The sequence below is a fragment of the Chenopodium album genome, chromosome 5, assembly GCF_948465745.1.
Source record: "Chenopodium album chromosome 5, dcCheAlbu1.1, whole genome shotgun sequence".
Taxonomy (NCBI): Eukaryota; Viridiplantae; Streptophyta; class Magnoliopsida; order Caryophyllales; family Amaranthaceae; genus Chenopodium; species Chenopodium album.
Genome location: NC_137838.1, coordinates 6,276,087 through 6,296,109, shown reverse-complemented (window position 1 = coordinate 6,296,109; position 20,023 = coordinate 6,276,087). Strand labels below are relative to the sequence as shown.

The following is a 20,023-nucleotide window of genomic DNA, read 5'->3' as shown; positions in this document are numbered from 1 at the left end:
TATAAGAATTAAGAGTTGCAAAGCAGAATGCAATAGCCTGCCGAGTACAGGAATATAAAAGGGCGTACATTTACCACAAAATAATAAGCTGCAATTCATTTTGAAATATCTTACGGCGCTATAAAACATGGTAGCTTAGATACAAAAGGGAACAGGTAACTAAGAGAAACAAAAAACAGCACTATGGAACTAAACTACCTTTGACGCTTAAAAACTATTTATATCATGTTTACTGTACAATGAGTAATCCTCTGGATTCCTAAATTCAAGGATCTCCTGCCTATAATCCTAACTGGAAAACTGATAAGATTGCAAATACAAATACAGAATCTAGCTTACCTAGAACAGTATACATTTCTCCTGACTGACGAAAACATTTCTTGCTTCAAAATCCATGTCCACAATGTGCAAAACTGGAGATCTGACCGCGATGGAAAAAGAAATTGCACGAAACCCCAACCAATTATGCAAATGGATTCTTTGATGTCAAAGCATCTTAATGAACACAAGGCTGCTACCATACACAGCATAATTAACGAAAAAATTCTGGAAATGACCACATTATGAGCTTTGCAAAGATATCGGTCTCCAAGAACTCTATATGAGCAGCTCGTCCTATGAAAGTATTTAGGTTTTTGCCATGAGAAGACATGTTGAAATTGACATCACATCGCATAAAAACTCGATGTTCCATGGAGGGAGATCGTATTTGGTCCAAGCAATTATTTAACATTTCCACAAAAACTTGTCCCCTTTTGGAGAAGTCAGATGAAGATGCAGGACACAATTCAATTCTTGCAGAATGATACGGTACATAACCATCCTGAAATAGAACCAGTTAATGGAAAGTAGCACTACATTGGAGCATAAAAACCAAAAAACAAAAAAACAAAATTATTTATATTTAACAAAGCACTAGAAACCCTAATTATACATAATGCAACATTACGGTTGAAAACTCAAGGTAGGAGAAAAAATGGAGATGAACTCTTAGTAACTACACTACGTCAACTACACAAGCATTATAGAGGATTTTGTATGCGCATATGGGTATCTCACGCCTCACCCATGCAATTTATTTTCACCAAGATAGACATTTTGACCAACTGGCCACCACAACTCACAGTGGAATTGTAGAATTTATGTCCTGCCAATATAAAAAGTACAGTGTCGAAACGAATAAACTATTTTTTCACATATGCAAATGTTCCAAATTTATACATTCAGTCAACAAACAGGAATTTCTTTTACGACTTCTATATTTTATATGATACGGAGTATCTTTTTAAAAAAAACTATATCTGTAACCATTCTAATTAACAGAGCAAATCGCAAACACATCCCAGATAGAAAGCTAAGGCCAAAATGTAAGTCAAATATCAAAGTTAACAATCCAAATGCCAAAAGGACATAGAATATAATCCAGCAAGCTCTTCCGTTCATAACAGATAGAATAGATGAGTACTAACCTGTGGTGAAGACAGTAAGATGATATTCTTAAACTTCTCCAATGTTTTTTGCTGAAAAAAAGAAGAAGAAAAAAGGTGAAGGTGAAACTACATACATATGAATATCAAATTACATTCCAGACTAAGTGACAACACCCAAGTCACAATCCCAGAACAGCAGAGCTATAACCAACAATCATTTGCTTTTTGCTGAATATATTCATACTTATAATTGATGAAAAGGTAAAATAGAGTGACCACTCATTGTTGATGAGAGAGTAAAGTAATAAGACCACATGCTTTTTAAGAAAAAGTAGAACTCTCTTACGGACACCCAAAAGGAAAATGTAGCACACATTTAAGGATGGAGAGACTGTATATTACAGTATAATTTGGTGCAGAGGCAATACCCAGCTTTGTTTTTGTCAATTTGAAATTATATTCATCAATAAGATAAAAAATTCAATTACTTGTGATAATGGATCAAAATACTTGGACTCAGCTAAAAGAGTTAGATACAGATACCTGTCCAAGTGGCAAACAAGGCGTTTGACTATATTTTTTTGCATGATATTAACCAAAAAAAAAAAAAGTGTCCAAGTATCTTACTAATGTCAATGTCAAGTAGTTAACAAGGGTGCTTGAGGTGAAATGAAAGTTGTAGTTAACATAGACGACAACTATTACTTTTCTTTCCACATTGATTTCCAAAACTTTAGGGAGTAAAAAGAAAACAAAATTAAAGGGCAAGGAGCCAAAAAGGAAGTTTGCAAATAAGTGTCCACAAATTCTTATCCTTCCAACTTTAATAAACTATATGCACTAACATTTGCATTTGTAAACAGTTCATCCCAAGTGTGACTCGTCATCACCCCCGTCCAATGGTGATGCAACATAATTAAAATATCCCCATTAATAAATAATTCGTAACCCCCTTAAAGCTTTACCAATAAACCCAAAAATGCATTAGGCATAACTACATTATAGATGGACAACTAACAACCCTACTAAGGTGTATATTAGTAACACCATAATTACATTGCTGGTGACCCCAATTATGCATTGTCATATAATTCTCTCTGTTTCCAAATAAATTGCATCAGTTTAACCAGCATAATTGCCTGAACACAACTTTAATCATATACTATCTTTAAATATATATTTATAAATATTATAAAGCTGCAGAAGTGAATCCAACATCTTACATAAAAACACTTAACATATAACTTTTTATTTTAGTATAAACATGTAGAGAATTGTGCAAAAATGATAATATAGAATTTTTTTTCGAAACAGAGGTTGTACATGAATATGTCTGTAAGGTAATATATGTTATGAGTTATGTTCCTCTGTTCTTATCTAGTTGCAAGTTTGCAACACTTCTAATTTTTGCATTATTCACAAATTTTACTTTGGATAGCTTTTTTTTTTTTGGGCGGGCGGGGGTGTTAAAATCCAAGAACAAACATAGTTATATGGAATTTTGTTGGATTCATCTTAATGTATAGTTTCAAAATATCAACTTCTTATAATTTTTGTTCGTTAGATATATATTGGAAAAAAGTCATGGTTAAAGCTATGTATTGGCAATTTGGCATGCATGAAAAGTTAAAATGTTGCAACTAAATAAAAATAGAGTTAGTGTCAATTATTGGCATATTCTCTTGTATTTATATGAAGGGTGAGGTTCACCATTCACATGTGATCCACATGAAGTGGACTAACTTCCAATGAATTTTTTACAAGTATTGATGTCATATTTTCAAATACAAGGATGCCAATTTTATAAGTTGTTTTTCAAGCACAACACTATCAGTATTACAAGTATTTTAGGTTCGAGGGTCAAGCATATACTTCCTCCATTTTCTTTTAAATTGCAACATTTTGATATTCATGCATGTCAATACATAGCTTTGACCGTTAATATTTTTAATTACGTGTTAGTAATAATTCTGAACAATTAAGATTTTGAAAATATACATCGACATTAAGTACACAAAAATCTTATACAAGTACATAATAACATATGTTGTATATATTAGTACAAAAAAAAATAGCCAAAGTAAGGCATGTAAATAGTGCAAAAGTCAAAACATTGCAATTAAAAGAGAAGTATCAACCCAAGTAAGCGTCATTTATGTGAACTTTTATTGAAACTTGAAAGGGGATGGAGGCAATTTTTTTCTAACAAGACTATAAGGGTATACCTGGCATAGCTTGAAGAAGAAGGTGTTCTGGAGATCTGGATCATCGGTCAATGTAAGTTGATGGATACACTGTGTGCTTTTGAGTTTCTTCAGAAGCCACAGCCCAGAATTAAATAGAGAATTTGAACTGTACAGATATCCTAAATGTGGACCAGATACAGAGACATAGGTGTGCAAATATTTGAGACAGGACTCCATTTTATTATCTGCAATACTAAAAGTAAATAATTAGGGTTAAGCAATAAGCATCAGAATTCAGAAGAAATCAGCCTAAGCTACAAGTTCGTACCAGCCAATGCAGCCCTTATGATGACATTTCCAATGGAATGCCCAACAAAACTAAGTTTGATTTCTGATACGCCCCCAGATCTAAAGGCTTTGTCCCTTTTCTTCGAAACAAAAGAGGAAACCTCTTTTGCTAGCCTCTTTCCCATTTCTCTGAAATCTCCAGATGTTTTATCTTCATTTGCTTCAGACATAAGAAACTCTATTTTCGGATCTAATAGAAGCCATTGATTACGAACAAGTCGCAAATCTAAATGATGTCCCTGCATGGGTCCAGTGTACACAGATCATGAGAGGTGAAAATTAATTTGTGCATCCAACTTTATAAACTGATCGACAAGCAGTTACTTTTATAAAATTCTATAACAATTTTGAAAGAAGTGTTAGAGGCATAATTCACCTCAAGTAACCATTTGACTGATCCCAGATTCCCAGGCCATGTTTACCCAATTATTTCACTCAAACCCAAACTACCCACACCTTAGTCACTGGCACAGGATCAAGTCAACTCCATACCCATTTGGTTTTTCCTTTTCCCAAGATTGCTAATATAGCCAACAGAGCTAGCAAAATTCCTATACCAAGTTAAATGTAAAAAAAAAAAAAGGGATGACCTAACAATAGCCAAAGATCCTAAGAAAAGGCGATCACAAATAAAAAACAACAACAATCACAGGCACACCCAGTTCAGAGCTAGCTGAAGAATAAGTGGAGATGAAGATGTAGGCCACCAACACGATAAATAGTCAGACAGCCATCGTAAACAAAATACAATAATACAATATTCTCCCAAAAATGAACAGGCTAATAGAAACACACAAGGTATATTAACATGCTGATGTTCTCCCTGAATTTCTTTTACACAACTGTGAATATGTACTTAGCTGCATTGAATTTCATCCTTCTTCGAGTGGAAGATCAAATCCTAAATCCTATATGACTGAAATGTCGATATGATAAAAGTATATCAAGTTGCCTGCCATAGGGGTAGCGCATAATACTATAATAGCACAAGAAAAGTTTTTGAATCCCTGTCTTTCCAAAATGAACAAATAAATCACTTTTTTATCTATAAATTAGATGAGTAGCACTCAACTAACAACCACCCACCACAGCCGAAAGGCGGGACCCTCTCCCACGGCCTCACCCCTCACCCCCAACACACACACCCACACGCACACACACACACACACACACACACACTTGAAGGATAAAAATAAATTAAAAAAGAAATCAGCAAAAATTGAAGATAGCTAAGTGCTGAAAAAAAGTTATGTCATTTCCATTTAAGACAACTAATTTGTGTCAAAAGAAAGTATACCTGAAATCCGTGCACAAAAACAACAAGTTTCAAGGAACGACCATTCGACAAGTGATTGCCACCAGATATCTTGTTCGGAAGTTCAGAAAGCAAGGTAGATGGGGCCAACTCAAAGTAAGAATTCCCACTAGATGAACGCCTTGGAGCATTGATAACACGTTCTACTATCACCACAGGCACACTTGAAGGATCTCCAAACATATGCAAGTCTTGAATTGAACGACTGTTGATCTGCAACACAATGCAAGATGTGAACAATTTTCACAAAAGCGAAGAAATTGCAGAAGCATAATAACGTTTTACAGAAACAACTCACTTTCATTTGTGCAATACTTCGTCGATGAAGCTCAGCACGAGTAGCTGCAGTTTGAGCAGGCTGGAAAAAAAGAAAATAAAAACACCGTCTTAAATTCTACTTTAGACTTGCTTACAGAATAATAAAAAGATCCACAAAACATGCATAAGTGGCATATTATGTGCCAAAAAAAAGAAAAAAAAAAAGCAACAGTCATAGGCTCTCAGATCTGTTTACATCATCAGCCAGTTTCCGTAACACTGCTACTTTGCCACGCAGTCCACCATGGAGAGAAGCCTCATCACTTCTGCTGCTAATAAAATGGTGCGGCATCTCAACCTTTGAATGCACCATCCATATTGACCACTCCGTTCTTCGATCATTGGCCCATGAATCCCGCAGATATTCCATGACCTTAGTTTTGTTAGCCCTGGAATCAAATGAAATATCAATGTATTGCAAGGTACATAATTAGCATTAACAAGTTTTGGTTAGAGAACAGAGACCTCTAAAAGCAAAAACATAATTCAAAACTATTATTTTGACCCATAGCAAGGATGATGTACTCTCAATAAATTAAAAGTTTAATCATACCTCATGATAAGAGCAGTCTCTCACACCTACAACTACAATAAGCTCGGGGTGTTGGAGGCATAAAGGATATGCCTTAGTTACCCATGTCCCACCAATAAACTCAAAAGTACACAATGGTAACATAGTGACCAAGAGAAATGTCAGTGGCCCCACCCGTCAGGCAGAATACAGCAATATGCCTTCACCGGTAACATACTCCTTACATACATTAGCAAACATGTAGGGGCCACAACCTTGTAAGAATATCACCCTCAGGACAAGGTTGCACTGTTATTATTTAGCGTGTTTGATTTATTATAGCTTAGATCTTGGGCAAATTTTTTCTTTTAAGTTTCATAATGGGCTAATATATAGACATTTCCTTCAAGTGCAAGTCAATGCATACAAACAAATAAAAGCACATAATAAATGATAGAATGGCAGACTCTTCACCAAATCCATCAAGGATCTAGAGAGACTGCATAATAAAGCAAGTCTGCTCTTATGATACCATTGAAACTTTCCTGGAAGCCAGTTGGTAAAATCACAAATATAAACGCAAATTATTAAATGGAAATTTAACACTCTTAACAGAATATGACATTAAAAGTTAAATCTTATTGATAAAGAAAACAAAACTGACCTGTGGAAATTTAGAAAAGTATTCCATAAGTAGTGAATTTGGTTTCCAATTGTATGAGCAAAATAGAGAAGACTGTCCCTAGACAGGGACTGGAGAGCTCCATTACTTCGAAAATCAAGAAAAAGGCTTGCCTTCTGTTCAAGAGTACAAAAAACTTTGTTACTTTTAGCAAGAATAATTATTTGCACAGGAACATCTCACTCTAAACTCTTTTTTGAACTCCCATTAATACCACCATCCAACATAATTCCCGACGAAGAGGTCAGGAAGGGGAAAAATATGTGGAGTTGTATCTCTTAACTAGTTGTGAGATGACACTAGTGGATAGAGAGAGGCTAGCTCTGAACATGCAAATATCAATCCCCTTAATTATTGGAATTAATGTATCTTAGGTCATTTAGAAAGCACAAACCTCACTACTCTTTTGAGAATCGGATCCTTCTAGATTTTTAACATCAGAAGTAACTGAAGATACGTCTGCTTCCAATAAAGAATCAAACAACTTTGTATCATCCATCTGGGAGATAAATTCAGTGAAATCAATGGTCTGATCAATTGCTTTCCCAAGCTTTTGGGCCTCTTCTAGAAGAATATCACGTGCAGTTAGCAATGATTTGACAAGCAGCACCTCTTTTACCACTTTACCCAAACCCTGACCAAGAAAAGGTTGAAAAGAAATAAATGAACAACATTATTTAGTAGCTACTTGCCTACTTGCTATACATATCTAATGGAGATTAAAATACAATGATGATAATTTGGGATAAAGTCTAGCACAAAATTAGCACGCTTTGTCTTCCACAATTGGCCATTAATCATACATACTACTCACACAAAACCATAAAAAAAAAAAAAAAAAAAAAATAACAGCAAACTAAAAAAAAAAAAAAAACAGCAGCTTTTCCATCCCACAAATTATCAGTATAAAAGAAACAATTATGGACTAAAACATGAAAGTCTAAAACTTTACAAACCAAAAGTCCAAGCAACAAAAGTGCAAAATCACAATTGAATAATATGGATATCTAATTGGCCAATTTTCATACCGCCAAAGAATGAAAATTTATAAAATAAAAAATAAAAAATAAAAACAGTAAAAGGTTTTCTTAGTTGAATAATAGCTGAAAATTCTATTGGCTATACACACTGATTTACTTATTTATCTGCCATTTGCAAGGAAATTTGTAGCAACAAGCAGCTTTGGCATCATCTTAACAACAGCAGCAAACCACATGCAAAAATCAAAAGTTAAATTCAGAAGAAAAGCAAAAGAACATGTGGTGGATGAAGTAGCAAAACCACAACTACAGCTTCAGAGGAGAGTTAAAAAAAACACACAAAATAAACAAAAACAAAATCAAGTTCAAATCCATAAACTATTAGAGAGTATAAGAACACATACTTTACTTGATTTGTCAGGAACTTTTCCATCAATATTCTCAAATTTGAAAGACGTTCTGCAAAATTTCAATCTGTGTCAGTGACTTTGATGTTGATATAAAACATTTATCAGAAGAATCAAAAGAGAGCTGGAAGGAGTGACAAACCTGGGTACCTTCTTTTGGAGACTCTGTGCTACCGTCTTCAAGAGACTGATATGTATACCAACATCTACAAGCACAGAGTGGAAGGCATCAAAAAGGACAGGACAATAGGAATGTAGACCCAAAAGAGCTTTCGGAGGAATCCTGAATTCATGGACAGCAGCAGCGGAGGTACTTAAGGAAGCCTGCAACTCTGACCTGCTCAAAACATACAATATTTGTAATATTATGATCAATGTAAACAGAAGAATGTTAAAGTTAATTAATGACATAAAGGAAGGTCAATCAAATCTTATGAGCTACAAGCAAAGAAACATAATTTTTGTTAACTTACCCTTTCTCCAATAAAGCAGAATAGATAAGTTCAAATTTGATGATAACACCAGACTTGGCAGGAATCTACATAAAGAGATAGAGTAACAAACTGATATAGTGATAATCCTTCCAAAGGAATAGAATTTATAATAGTACTAAATCAACACAAAACAAAATGAACAATGAATTAGGCATTAAGAATACAATCTTCTTGCAATTCTGCTGTACTGCGAAACATTTATGTATAAGATTATATGGGATAAAAATAAATAAAAAAAATTTAAAAATTAAAATAAAATAAAAATAAAAATAAAAATAAATAAAAATAAAAAAAAACCAACACTATTGTGGTCATTTGCTTTATCCAAAGAGGAACTAACTTAACACAGTGGAAAACAGAAACTCAGCCTTGCCACCTGGTCCAATTGTTCCACAACAATATCATTTATACTACTCCCAAGTCCCACCATTCCCTATTTACATTATAAGTGAATATTGAAATTTTGCATACAGATTAGAAGTTACTAGTTATAAATTATCTGTTGCAGGTTATGCACAATTTTTTAGAAAATGTTAGCGAACGCATTGGTATTCAAAACTAACAAGTAATAGGGAAATAGCATATACTCCGTCTGTATTTATATAAGTGAAACATTTTAACTTTTTGCACTATTCACCTAATACAATTTGACTAATATTTGTTATTTATACATAAGATTAAATATAGTCCTGTGGGTACTTGTTGGAATCGTCTCAATGAACATTTTATCAATATTCAATTGTTAAAATCATTATTTATTGATAATTAAATAATAGCAGTCAAAGTTTTGCATTGGAATACGTGCACAAGAGAAATGTTTCACTTATTTAAATACGGAGGCAGTAGATCCCTTCAAAAAAAGGAAAAAGGGGGGGGGGGGGGGGGGGGGTAGGGAATAGATGTTACTAAAATGCTAGGATAATGGTATGGCGAGAGTACATCATAATTTCCTCTATGCATATTACATGACTACCTCTAAAGTATTGAAAAATGGAGGGATATTTAATTCTAAGAGATAGATAACTTCACGAGGCTTATAGCTCAAGATCTTGTCATCATACATTAAGAAAAAAAAAAAATTTAAATCAGCTATAATTCAACAAGTTAACAGTTTAGGTACTCAGCTAATATAACCCTAAACCCTTTAAGGTAACTCTTTGTTATGTATGTTTAAGTTTGGTAGCCACAAAAAAAGCTATTATGCAAATTGACCTTGTGGTACTGTACAAGATCTAGTCATGACAAAAGTGATAAAAATAAAAAAATTAAAAAAATAAAAAATAAAGAGTTGAACCCACTGTTTAGTAACACTTTTAACAGTAGAAATGTTCCCATGGATGATCAAATAGGGTCATGGGTGCATTTCTGTAAACTTGAGAAAGATGAAAATGACTCCCAAATGAGACACTTAAATTTTCTTGCTTGCTTTCAAACTCAAAATCAATGGAAACAGAGTTCTGAATTCTTCTTGGATGCTTGCGTTTTCCTATCAAAAACCATTTTCAACTTCTATTTGCAATTGACGAAAATATTTACATTTATTCTAACACAAGGGTTTATCAAAAGATGCATCAATTAATTGCCCAAATTAAAGATGCATCAAGAGATTGACAAAAATTTAAGATACATCAAATTTTGACACAAAATTTAGAAGTGAGGTTTTTTCTCCTTGGTTCATTTCAAAAAAATAAATAAATAAGGTCAACAGAACCCATAACAAAAGGCACAAGTTAAGCAAAAAAAAAAAGTCTTTTATAATTTTTTTTTTTTTAAAAAAAGATCGAGGAGAATAGAGCCAGGGGCCTTTGACCAGCGAAAAGGGATGAACACAATGGAAGCACTTCTGTCACCAATGGACTGCTGGCAACGTCGTTGATTGAAATACCAATGGCCAGTGAAAAAGCATGAGTATCTTCATGAGGATTGAGGAGAGAGATAAGCCGGGGAAGGGAAATAAGCAAAAGGAAGAGAGTTTATTTTAATGCTCATTGGATCGTCTTTAAACAGTTTTTAGTCAATAATGTCACAGTCAGCTTATGTAAAGCTCTTATAGTTTTGCATGATAATTTTGTATTGGGTTACCAAAAAGTTACGACAAAACTGAGAGTGATCATATAGAACTTCCATAAAATAAAAAGACCTTCACAAACACCACAAGGAAGAGCTAAAATATACCTCACGATTTGAAAGAGAGAGATTAAAAGCAACCATGACCGAGAGAGGAACATCTTGTCTCGCATATCTAATCTTAAAAGGTTGAGTTGAGAAACTATTATCAGAATCATCAATTCTCCAAACTCCATAGCTATCATCAGAACCCATGCTAGGAGCTGCAGCACAGCAGAAAGACAAGCAAGAATAAGCATACATGTTGTATTGGTTATATCTGTTTGGATCATCAAAACAGCAACAGCGATGGAGACCAAATAATTAGGAACGTGAAATAGAGGGCCCAAGACAAGAGAGCCTGTGTAACTCATATTGTTTATTTCACCTTTATACCCAGGTAGGATCCTCAAACTCCAACATTTAATGGAAACTTGACACTTATACTTCAATTTAATTCAAGAACACAGAAATGCTTCATAAACAAGCCCAGTTTAAGAATTGCACAAAAACCATTGTGGCCTATATGAAAAATATGAATAACTATACTGAAAAGTTATCTATAACATGCCTAAGCTTGTATTGAATAAAAAAAATCTACTAAAAGAATGCTACAAAGAATAAAAGATCAGAAAGCAGCCGATTATGCTGAGCATCTTCAAAAGAAGATATTTAGCACATATATCAAAATGCTCACACTTCTAAGTTAAGGTCAGAATCAAGGAAATTCCAAATAAGAAGTTAGAACCTCAACAAGTCATTTCATTTTATGTAAAAAAATTTGCTGATCTTTAGTAAAAATAAATAAATAAATAAAAATTAAAAATTAAAAATTAAAAAACTCTGTGTTTACTTACTAATTAAACAATAGAGGTGAGTTATAATTTGGTACTACTATGGTCAGCAGTTAAAATAACAACATTGTCACATGGCAAGTAATCATTGGTAGCACAGGTCAAAAATTCATGTAATATTTAGCCCTACTCTTATAGTTCACTCAAAAGCAAGCTCCTATACTTTGTATAAGCTTATTATGGTGTCAGTGTACTAAAAATAAGTCTTCCTACCATCCCTTCAGTTATCTACAATTCTAGATAAGTTACAAGTGTATGGTTGATTGGATTGAACTGAGTATTCATATCAGAAAATAAGACATTAGCATTATACCGCTACCCTATTGATCGTAGGCAAACTCCCTTCCTGCCAATCTTTCTCTAGCACTCTGCTTCTTCTAAAACAGAAATGAAGGACCTAAAAGATAAAAGGTTGTGAGTCTTATACTCTTCAATTCTGGATTTTAGGAATTTAACATCATTAATTTATATTTGTATGCTATATTATGATTCATTGAAGATATAAACTCATATTTTTTTTCTTTATTAGGCAAATGCAATCTATTTAGGGAGGAGGGGGCAAAAAGAATTACTATAGTTTTCTTAAGATATTAGAAATTTAGAATATGTTTCCTTTTCCAGTTTTTCGTATTACTAAAATACTTTTTTACTATTTAGTCAACAGAATTCAAAAGGGTTCCTCTAGGAAAATTTAATTAGTTTAAGGGGACCATACCCTATTTTTATGAACTCTTAACAAACAACTCTAACATGCAACAGTAAAACAATAAATCTAACTTTTTTTTATCACCCTGATATTCCAATTCTTTCAAGTATGTCAATTAAATTATGCAAGCCAGAATCCTTTTTATCCTTTGCCGCTACATTTACAGGTATTTATTATATTACACCTTAACCAAGGTAATCTAAGATAAGCTCAGTCCACCTTCCATCACACATGACGGGTGGAAAAACTCAATCTCTTACTCAAGGAAGAAAATGGAAATAAGAATGATAAGCAACTGACAATGCCGGCAGCAAATGGATGAGCAGGATGAAAAGAAAGCAAGGCTAATATCTGCAAAACCTTCAATTCCAAAATGGTATTTCAAGGCTTCAACAGGCAGCTGAAGCCCCCTGAGTTCCTGAGTCTTCTTCAAACAAATTTAAGAGCTCAACTCTTTTCACTTAAAGCCTATATGAAAGGCTTTCCTGACCCTCTAGTCAACATTTTTACTTTGATTTACTTCCAAGCCATGGTTTTATATTGAATTTGTTTGGAGAAGAAGGGAGAGTGGAAAGACTGGAAACAGTGAAAACAAAGAAGTGAAAAGAGAGAAAAACATTGCTACCTGGAGCAATGAAGATAAGAGAAAAACAATAAAACCATGTTGGAATTTTTGTATTTGTTCATTACTTGATTTAGTATGAGAGCACGTACCAATTACAAAAATGGTTTTACAATAAACAAACGTTATCTATCCTAGCTTCATTCAACCATCACAAATGACAACAGAAATTCTCCTATTTCTCCAATGAGCATAAAGCAAAAATGAAGCATGTTATAAAAAAATAAAATAAAATAAAAAGGTACCTTCATATTGCACAACTCTTGAGGGGATACCAACATAGGTACCATCCCCATCCTCCCACTTCAAAGAAATCTTGATTTGGTACCATCTACACAAAGAAGCAATGATTACACTAAAAAGCAATGCAAGCATGGCTGAGATAAAAACAGCAACTAATCTAAACTAACAAAACTAATTCAAAAAAGGCTATTTCTGTTACTTAGGGATCCTACGATTATTTTCAGCAGAATCAATGTGTAGAGGAAGCAAATAAATAAGATCATGGAAACTTACCCTTGCTGGAAAAGATCAAGATTGTGAAATCTGTGAAGGTAAATAGCAACCTCGTGAAAAGTATCCAACATAGCTGGTCTAAATGGTTTAACCTCCGCATCGGTCAATCTCTTCGCCGTTAAATTTCTCTGAGTCAAATCAATTAACCATCTGAGACGACGAAGCATAACCTACTTCCCAGAGACAACTTACACAAACTTGCATCCCTCCCTTCCAAAACAAATTAAATCAAAAGTCTTTAATGTCATGCTCATATGCAGAATCAAAAGAGCCAAATGAAATCTGAAGAATAAGAGAGAACTAAAAACTACAGATTGGAAAATGAGCTCATTGTCTTAGCTTGTTCTACAGGCACACCAGCAAAAAGCCAAAATGCCATCTAGATAAAGCTGAAGGCTTCTGCAACAAGCACATAAATGACACTTCCAATATCAGAGAGCACTTGCTAGATTTTACTGAAAGGAACTTCTTAAGGTAAGTGATATTGCATGTACTCCAATTCAACGTATATAGTGAGCTATCCTTCTAATTTACAGATTCTTACACATATCTCAATATACCACAATTTTCTATATATACCTATAGAGTCAACATTAGCCAGCCGAAGCCCGAATTCATTTTAGGACTAAGGCTCAGTTGTTGTTGTTGTTGTTGTTGTTCTTGCTGTCGTTGCTGTAGCTATAGAGTCAACATACTAGCAGTCCAGCACACACACACACACACACAGCCCCTCCCACACACACAGCCCCTCCCACACCTCATCCAAATTCTAAAAAAAGCAAGTTGGTCCAGAAAAATTGATGAATGGGTGAAGGCAATGAGACTTGCTCATTCCACTTCAATGAGAGACAACCTTCACTTTTTCTAATATAGTAGTGACTTATTACTTCACTCAAGAATACCTTTTTATGTTTTAGTCAAGGTAGTTCGATGAAGTATCCTAAAACTTCGCTCCTCTATAAAAGGATAATACTGAACCCTTCCAATTTCATTAGATATCGGTTAGTCCTACATATCCAAATCAAGGAAAGATACATAAACCATTTAAAACTTCCTTTTCAGTAATCATCAAAACTACCTAGAACCGGAAATGTTCGGCTAAGAAACAAATCATTAAGTGATGCAATCCCATTACTATCACTTTGTCACCAATATCTATACCATACATTGCCATTAAAAGGTTTGCTTCCTCTAAAACACCACCCTTTCTTAAAAAGGAGAAGTAAAAGTGACAGTATATTGATCAATTGACTACTTTGTCCAATTTAATCAGCTCAATCATCAAAAATCCAACGTCATCCACTAAACATTTCCATATTATGCATCCAATTGACTACATCTAATTTATACTAAAAAAAATACAACTTTTTTCTTTTTTCTGCTATTTTCACCTTATTCAGCATTTGAATTACAAATACAGCCAAAAAAAATTCACAAAATACAAACAATCATAATGTAACAATAATATTATAAAAATAAAAAATGCATTGAATTAATTGTAAAAATGAGGAAAAGAGCTTACATAGATGAACTCCTTCGACTAAATTTCTCTCTCTTTTTGCAGAATCAATACCAATAAACTGACAATAAAACCACACAAAAATTGAAACCTAGAAAACCCTAATATTTTTTAAAAAAATCAATTTCCAGAGATTGCCGGAAAATTGCGAAGCTGAATGATGATCAGACGACGGAGAATGAGATCGGGAGATAAAAAATGGCCGGCAACACCGCCGGAAGAAAGATCCGGTCGCCGGCGAATATTCTCTCTCCTCGATCTCCGGAATATGGGGGCGGTGAAAAATTTAGGGAAAAGAGAAATTAATGTTTGTTTGGAAAAATGGAAAATTAGTACTAGTTGAAGTAGTAATAGAAATTATTTTAAGTAGGAAAATTGTTTGTTTAATGTAACACAGCCAAACACAGCTTTAAACCACCTTTGTATGTCTCTCAACTTTGTTTCACCTGGAGGAATCCATAAATAGAACTACCAAGTTGGACCAACCAACAAATATTTAATTTATGGAAAGTTTATGTTATAAAGTTTTTAGGAAATATTAATGAATGTATAGTTAGATTTATGGTACAAATGTATGTTTGATTAATTGTGGGGTAGGATCATATTCTTGGATACTTTTATGATGGGTGGTTTAGAACAAAATGAATGGCTTGGTGTTATTGCTAGATGTACTTTTTTTAAAAAAAAGTTTGGATGATGATTAAGTAACTAGCTTGGTGTTTAAGCAATAAATTAAAATTAAGTATGTAGGGAAAATACTTGGTGATGGCACAAAGTTTGATTGATATCAGTCTTGTTTGTTAATTAGCGATTAGCTGATTGATAATAGCTAGTTGCATTAACTGGTTTGACTACGGGCACATTCTGATTTACTGAACTAAATTGAACTGAACTGTTTATGAGAGAAAGAAATTAGGATCTGAACTGAATTGAAATTAAGCTGAAAAGAACATGCCCTAACTGGTTGCATGACATGGGTTGACTAGTTGATTGGTAAAAGCTTATTATATAGAATTGTTTTGTAAAATTAGCTTATTAGTTGTAATTGTTTGTTAGTTGAACACATGAAATGACAATTTAAGACATTTCAATTTTTTGAACTTGTAAATAATAATACCATTGCAAACTATGATACCATAAATGTATCTACAAAAAAAAAAAAAAAAAAAAAAACGTTATTTTTTTTTTAAAAAAAAACAATAAAATGAGAAATATTTGTGTTGTCATAAGTAAGATGAGAAATAGAAAACAAAATTAAAGTGGGTATTCAAGTGATTTTTGTAAGATGAAAGTATTAATTAATTTCAAGTAGTGTTTCATTTTTGATGCAATTGACAAGTATGAACACTTATATTTAAAATTTTAAAACTTTAAAAAATTAAAAACATAGATTGTAAATTATGAACAGGAAAAGAAAATTAACTTACCTTAGTGAAACAATTATTTCAGTTTTGTAATTTAATTTCATTTAATAGAGCAAATTGAATCAGCTTAACAAACACAAACACACAAAAGTGTTAATACAACAATAATGCAATATTTGGGCTTACAACCAAACTTTTGGACTTGATAATGTGTTCATACAAGTATACAACGATAATGCAATATTTGGGCCGGGGCTTTGTGCCATGTTATGTGCTCTTTCATTAAGTTGTTTTTAATTTGCCTAGCCCATCATATAATAATGATGCAAATATTTATACATTATCTCATACAAAGTGTTTTTTTTTTTGGGTTGGAGTGTATTCTTCTCCTCAAGTCTAAAATAAGAAAAACTAGATGAAGCCCGTGCGATGTACGGTTTGATCTATTTTTTTTTTTTAAAAAAGGTTATTTTATTAGTTGTACGTAATATATCATTTTCTCCGTATTTGTTTTAAAATATTAGATAAAATTCCTAATCTCAAAAGATAATATTTCGTATTTAATTAATGTAACCATTAAAATCTCATTGGTCAATTATACTTATGTGGCACTTGAATTATTTATTGGATATAACTATAATTTATAATCCTACGCGACACATTAACTAATCTTATATTAGGTGGCATAATCCTATTGTAGCGTTTTAAAAATATTAATCCTATGTGGCGCTCTAATAATTTTTTTATGAGCTAAAATTTGTTGTATATTTAGATAAAATTCATAATATTAAAAGATAATATTTCATATTTAATTAATTTAAACTTAAAAATCTCATTCGCCAATTTTGCTTACAAGGCATTTGAATTATTTAATTCTAAAAGAAATTAATAATCTCTTATTTAATTGGCTACTACTAAGATTTATAATCCTACATGGTGCGCTGAGAAAATTAGATCCTACGTGGCTCTCTAAAATCTCGGGAAAAAACTCCCCTTTATATATATACTAGTTTTGTGCCCCGTGCGATGCCCGGGTTGTTTATTAAATTTTAAGATAATTTTTTTAAAATATATATTGATACAAAATTAGTTAGCAATTGATGTTCTTTTATGACGATTTGCTATCTAGTAGGCATGTAATGACTAATAATAATACAGATGAAAATGTTCGATTTACATTCCAAAACTTTGGGCAAGGGTTGAACATTTCTTGACTCGTAACCTTAAGGACCCGATCCGAGATGACTCATGACATGACCCAACCCTAATTTATAGGTATATGTAGTAATGAAATTATGTTAGATTGTGAAGTATACTATTTTAACCGATTAGTATAGATTAAAAATGGATGTTTTACGTTTTGAACTACTTTCTCTGCTCCAAAAAATATTATAATATAAAAAAATAAATTTATATGATAATTTTTTAGAATTATAATCTAAACTTTATTTTGAATAAAATTATAATTCAATTTATACATCTAAAATATTGGAAACTCTAAACTAACAATTTTATCCTAAAATTCTATCCAAATTTCATTCAAAATAGAATTCAAAACTTTTTTTTTTTATCCTATGAAGTCTATCTAAATCTATTCAACGTGGCATGACACTTGGCGAAAAATTAGAACGCCAAGTGTCACTGTCTCGTGGTCTGGCTAAAAGTTTAGCTTTATATATATTAGTTATATGATATATATTAGATTAAAAAGGAAATAAATAAATGCAAATAAGGGTATACAAAATCATTAACTCGTTTATGAATGGAAAAAATTACAAACATGGTTTTACGAGAAGACGTTCCTAACTTAAATCTTACTTTTAAAAACTTAAAATATGTCACAATATCAACTTAAGTGGAATCTTTAGTTAATGGTTGAAATTCACCTTATTATTGATCATCATTCAGAGGACATTATTTGTGAACTAAGTTTAACAAAAAAATACTTGTATTGATTTTAAAAATATATAGCTTAGCTTGCACCATTAAGGGTGACATTCAAATATTTTAGTTTAATTCAACATTTTTCACTTAATTTTTATCAAGTTTAAGGAGTAATATTTATCTTTTTAACAAACTATCAGTATCATATTTTAACTTAATTTATGATCTCTGACTTTTCTCACATGAAATAATCTTATTTTTTGTGGTCCAATGTGATTTGATCTAAAATTATTATTAGAATTTATTGTATTTTATTTCAAGTCTTCACCTTCCATCAATCTTTGATTGTATTTGTAAACTAAATATCATCAAGTGAAGTCTAATATAAGTCAATAATATAAGATAAAACATCATCAAGTAAGGTTTTAGGGTATGTTCTAATTTATTGAACTGAACTGAAGTGAAGTGAACTGAATTGAACTAAATTGATTGGAGTTGAACTGAACTCAACTGAAGTGATGAATTGAGCTAATTTGAGTTGAAATGAACTGAACTGAGGTGATTGGAGTTGAACTGAACTAAATATTTTATGCGAGAAGGAAATTAGGAACTGAATTGAATATTTTACGAGAGAAGGAAATTAGCTAGGAACTGAACTGAACTTATTGGATTCTAATAGAGTAGTAGTATACGAGGGATACCCAGTCAATTCCCCAGATAAACGGGGTATAATTGTCTTTTCAACTACTAGTGAAGGGGTATATGAGTCTTTTCATGTATTAGTTGAGGGGTACATGTGTAATTTTCTCACCAAACAGTAAAAGCAAAAGGCAAACAGTAATTGGACAGCTCATCAGAAGTACTGAATAAATTACCCTGCTTTTTCAATATATTTACAAAAATGCCACCAGATTAACAAAAATTCGTTTATCTGGCAGATTAACTTGTATTTTCCTGTAGTATACCCTTATTTACTTTAAAGTTAAAGATGATTTCATGAAATAAAGTTAAAATGACATGAAATTGTGGGGAAAACGTTAGCTAGTTACTTAACATTGCGAAGTGCTACTAGAAAGCTAAGTTTGGCGTAAATTATCAATTACCTTCTAGATTTCTCTTGATAAACCTTAATCAACTTTCAATTTACATTGTAATAAACTTAATGGCTTAATCTTTATGAAAGGAATTTAAAATATTGTCACATGTAAATATTTGACCAATGAACTAAAGCATGATTAGTTAATCGGCTTAATCCAAATCTTGGTGTGAAATGCAAAAAGATATACTTGATAAAATTTTGACGCTTTACAAGTGTATACTAATATCAAAATGCCACGTACTCCAATAAAGATGAGAAGAGACTTTTGTAGATACAAAAGAAAAACGTGAATTGAAGAATTGATAATGACCTAACCCCTAACGTCGTAACGCGTAAGTAAACTGCAAACTATCCACGACTAATACAAGTGTTTACTTATGCACGAGATATATTTTTTACTTAAAAAAAAATCTTACTAACGAGCGCCCTGGGGCGTTAGATAAGGAATAATTATATTGGTTGAAAGGGTATTAAGTTAGGAATACATGACAAAATCACGCGTCGTTCGGTGTAATTAATGTTAATTTACTCTAATATTCCCACTTTTAATTCTCTTATCTAACGCCCCGGGGGCGCTCATTAGCTTTTGCCTTAAAAAAAATGATTATTGAGAGGGTGTATTAAATTAAAAAATATTTTTAAATAGTAACATTAAAAATTGAGAAAGTATATTTTGTAAACA

At 32.4% G+C, this 20,023-nt stretch overlaps 1 protein-coding gene across 3 annotated transcripts; it reads right to left on the bottom strand.

The window, feature by feature from the left end:
* Positions 1 to 79: 79 nt before the first annotated feature.
* On the bottom strand, positions 80 to 15,502 carry LOC145631682 (uncharacterized). Of its 3 annotated transcripts, none has more exons than XM_081683827.1 (16): positions 14,998 to 15,502; positions 13,476 to 13,681; positions 13,205 to 13,290; positions 10,847 to 11,001; positions 8,651 to 8,715; positions 8,320 to 8,514; positions 8,175 to 8,229; positions 7,185 to 7,424; positions 6,773 to 6,906; positions 5,794 to 5,986; positions 5,578 to 5,637; positions 5,262 to 5,492; positions 3,945 to 4,203; positions 3,656 to 3,861; positions 1,470 to 1,520; positions 80 to 823 (listed from the first exon to the last, which is right to left on the bottom strand). In XM_081683827.1, exons 2-16 carry the CDS (start codon positions 13,640 to 13,642, stop codon positions 533 to 535), a joined length of 2,388 nt encoding a protein of 795 aa, XP_081539953.1. In that variant the 5' UTR covers positions 13,643 to 13,681; positions 14,998 to 15,502; the 3' UTR covers positions 80 to 532. The 3 variants fall into 3 exon arrangements, with proteins under 3 accessions (XP_081539953.1, XP_081539952.1, XP_081539954.1); XM_081683826.1 differs by having other exon boundaries at positions 13,476 to 13,685; positions 14,998 to 15,501; XM_081683828.1 differs by having other exon boundaries at positions 13,476 to 13,603; positions 14,998 to 15,501.
* Positions 15,503 to 20,023: the final 4,521 nt, after the last annotated feature.

Bases quoted from the DNA above. Each gene is read 5' to 3' on its own strand.
- LOC145631682 (XM_081683827.1), bottom strand. From the start codon at position 13,642: ATGCTTCGTCGTCTCAGATGGTTAATTGATTTGACTCAGAGAAATTTA. The intron at 8,230-8,319 runs GTTTGTCACTCC...GAAATTTTGCAG, and splicing joins CTCCAAAAGAAGGTACCCAG to AACGTCTTTCAAATTTGAGA. The intron at 5,987-6,772 runs GTCAGTTTTGTT...ATTTGATTCCAG, and splicing joins ACTTTTCTAAATTTCCACAG to GGCTAACAAAACTAAGGTCA.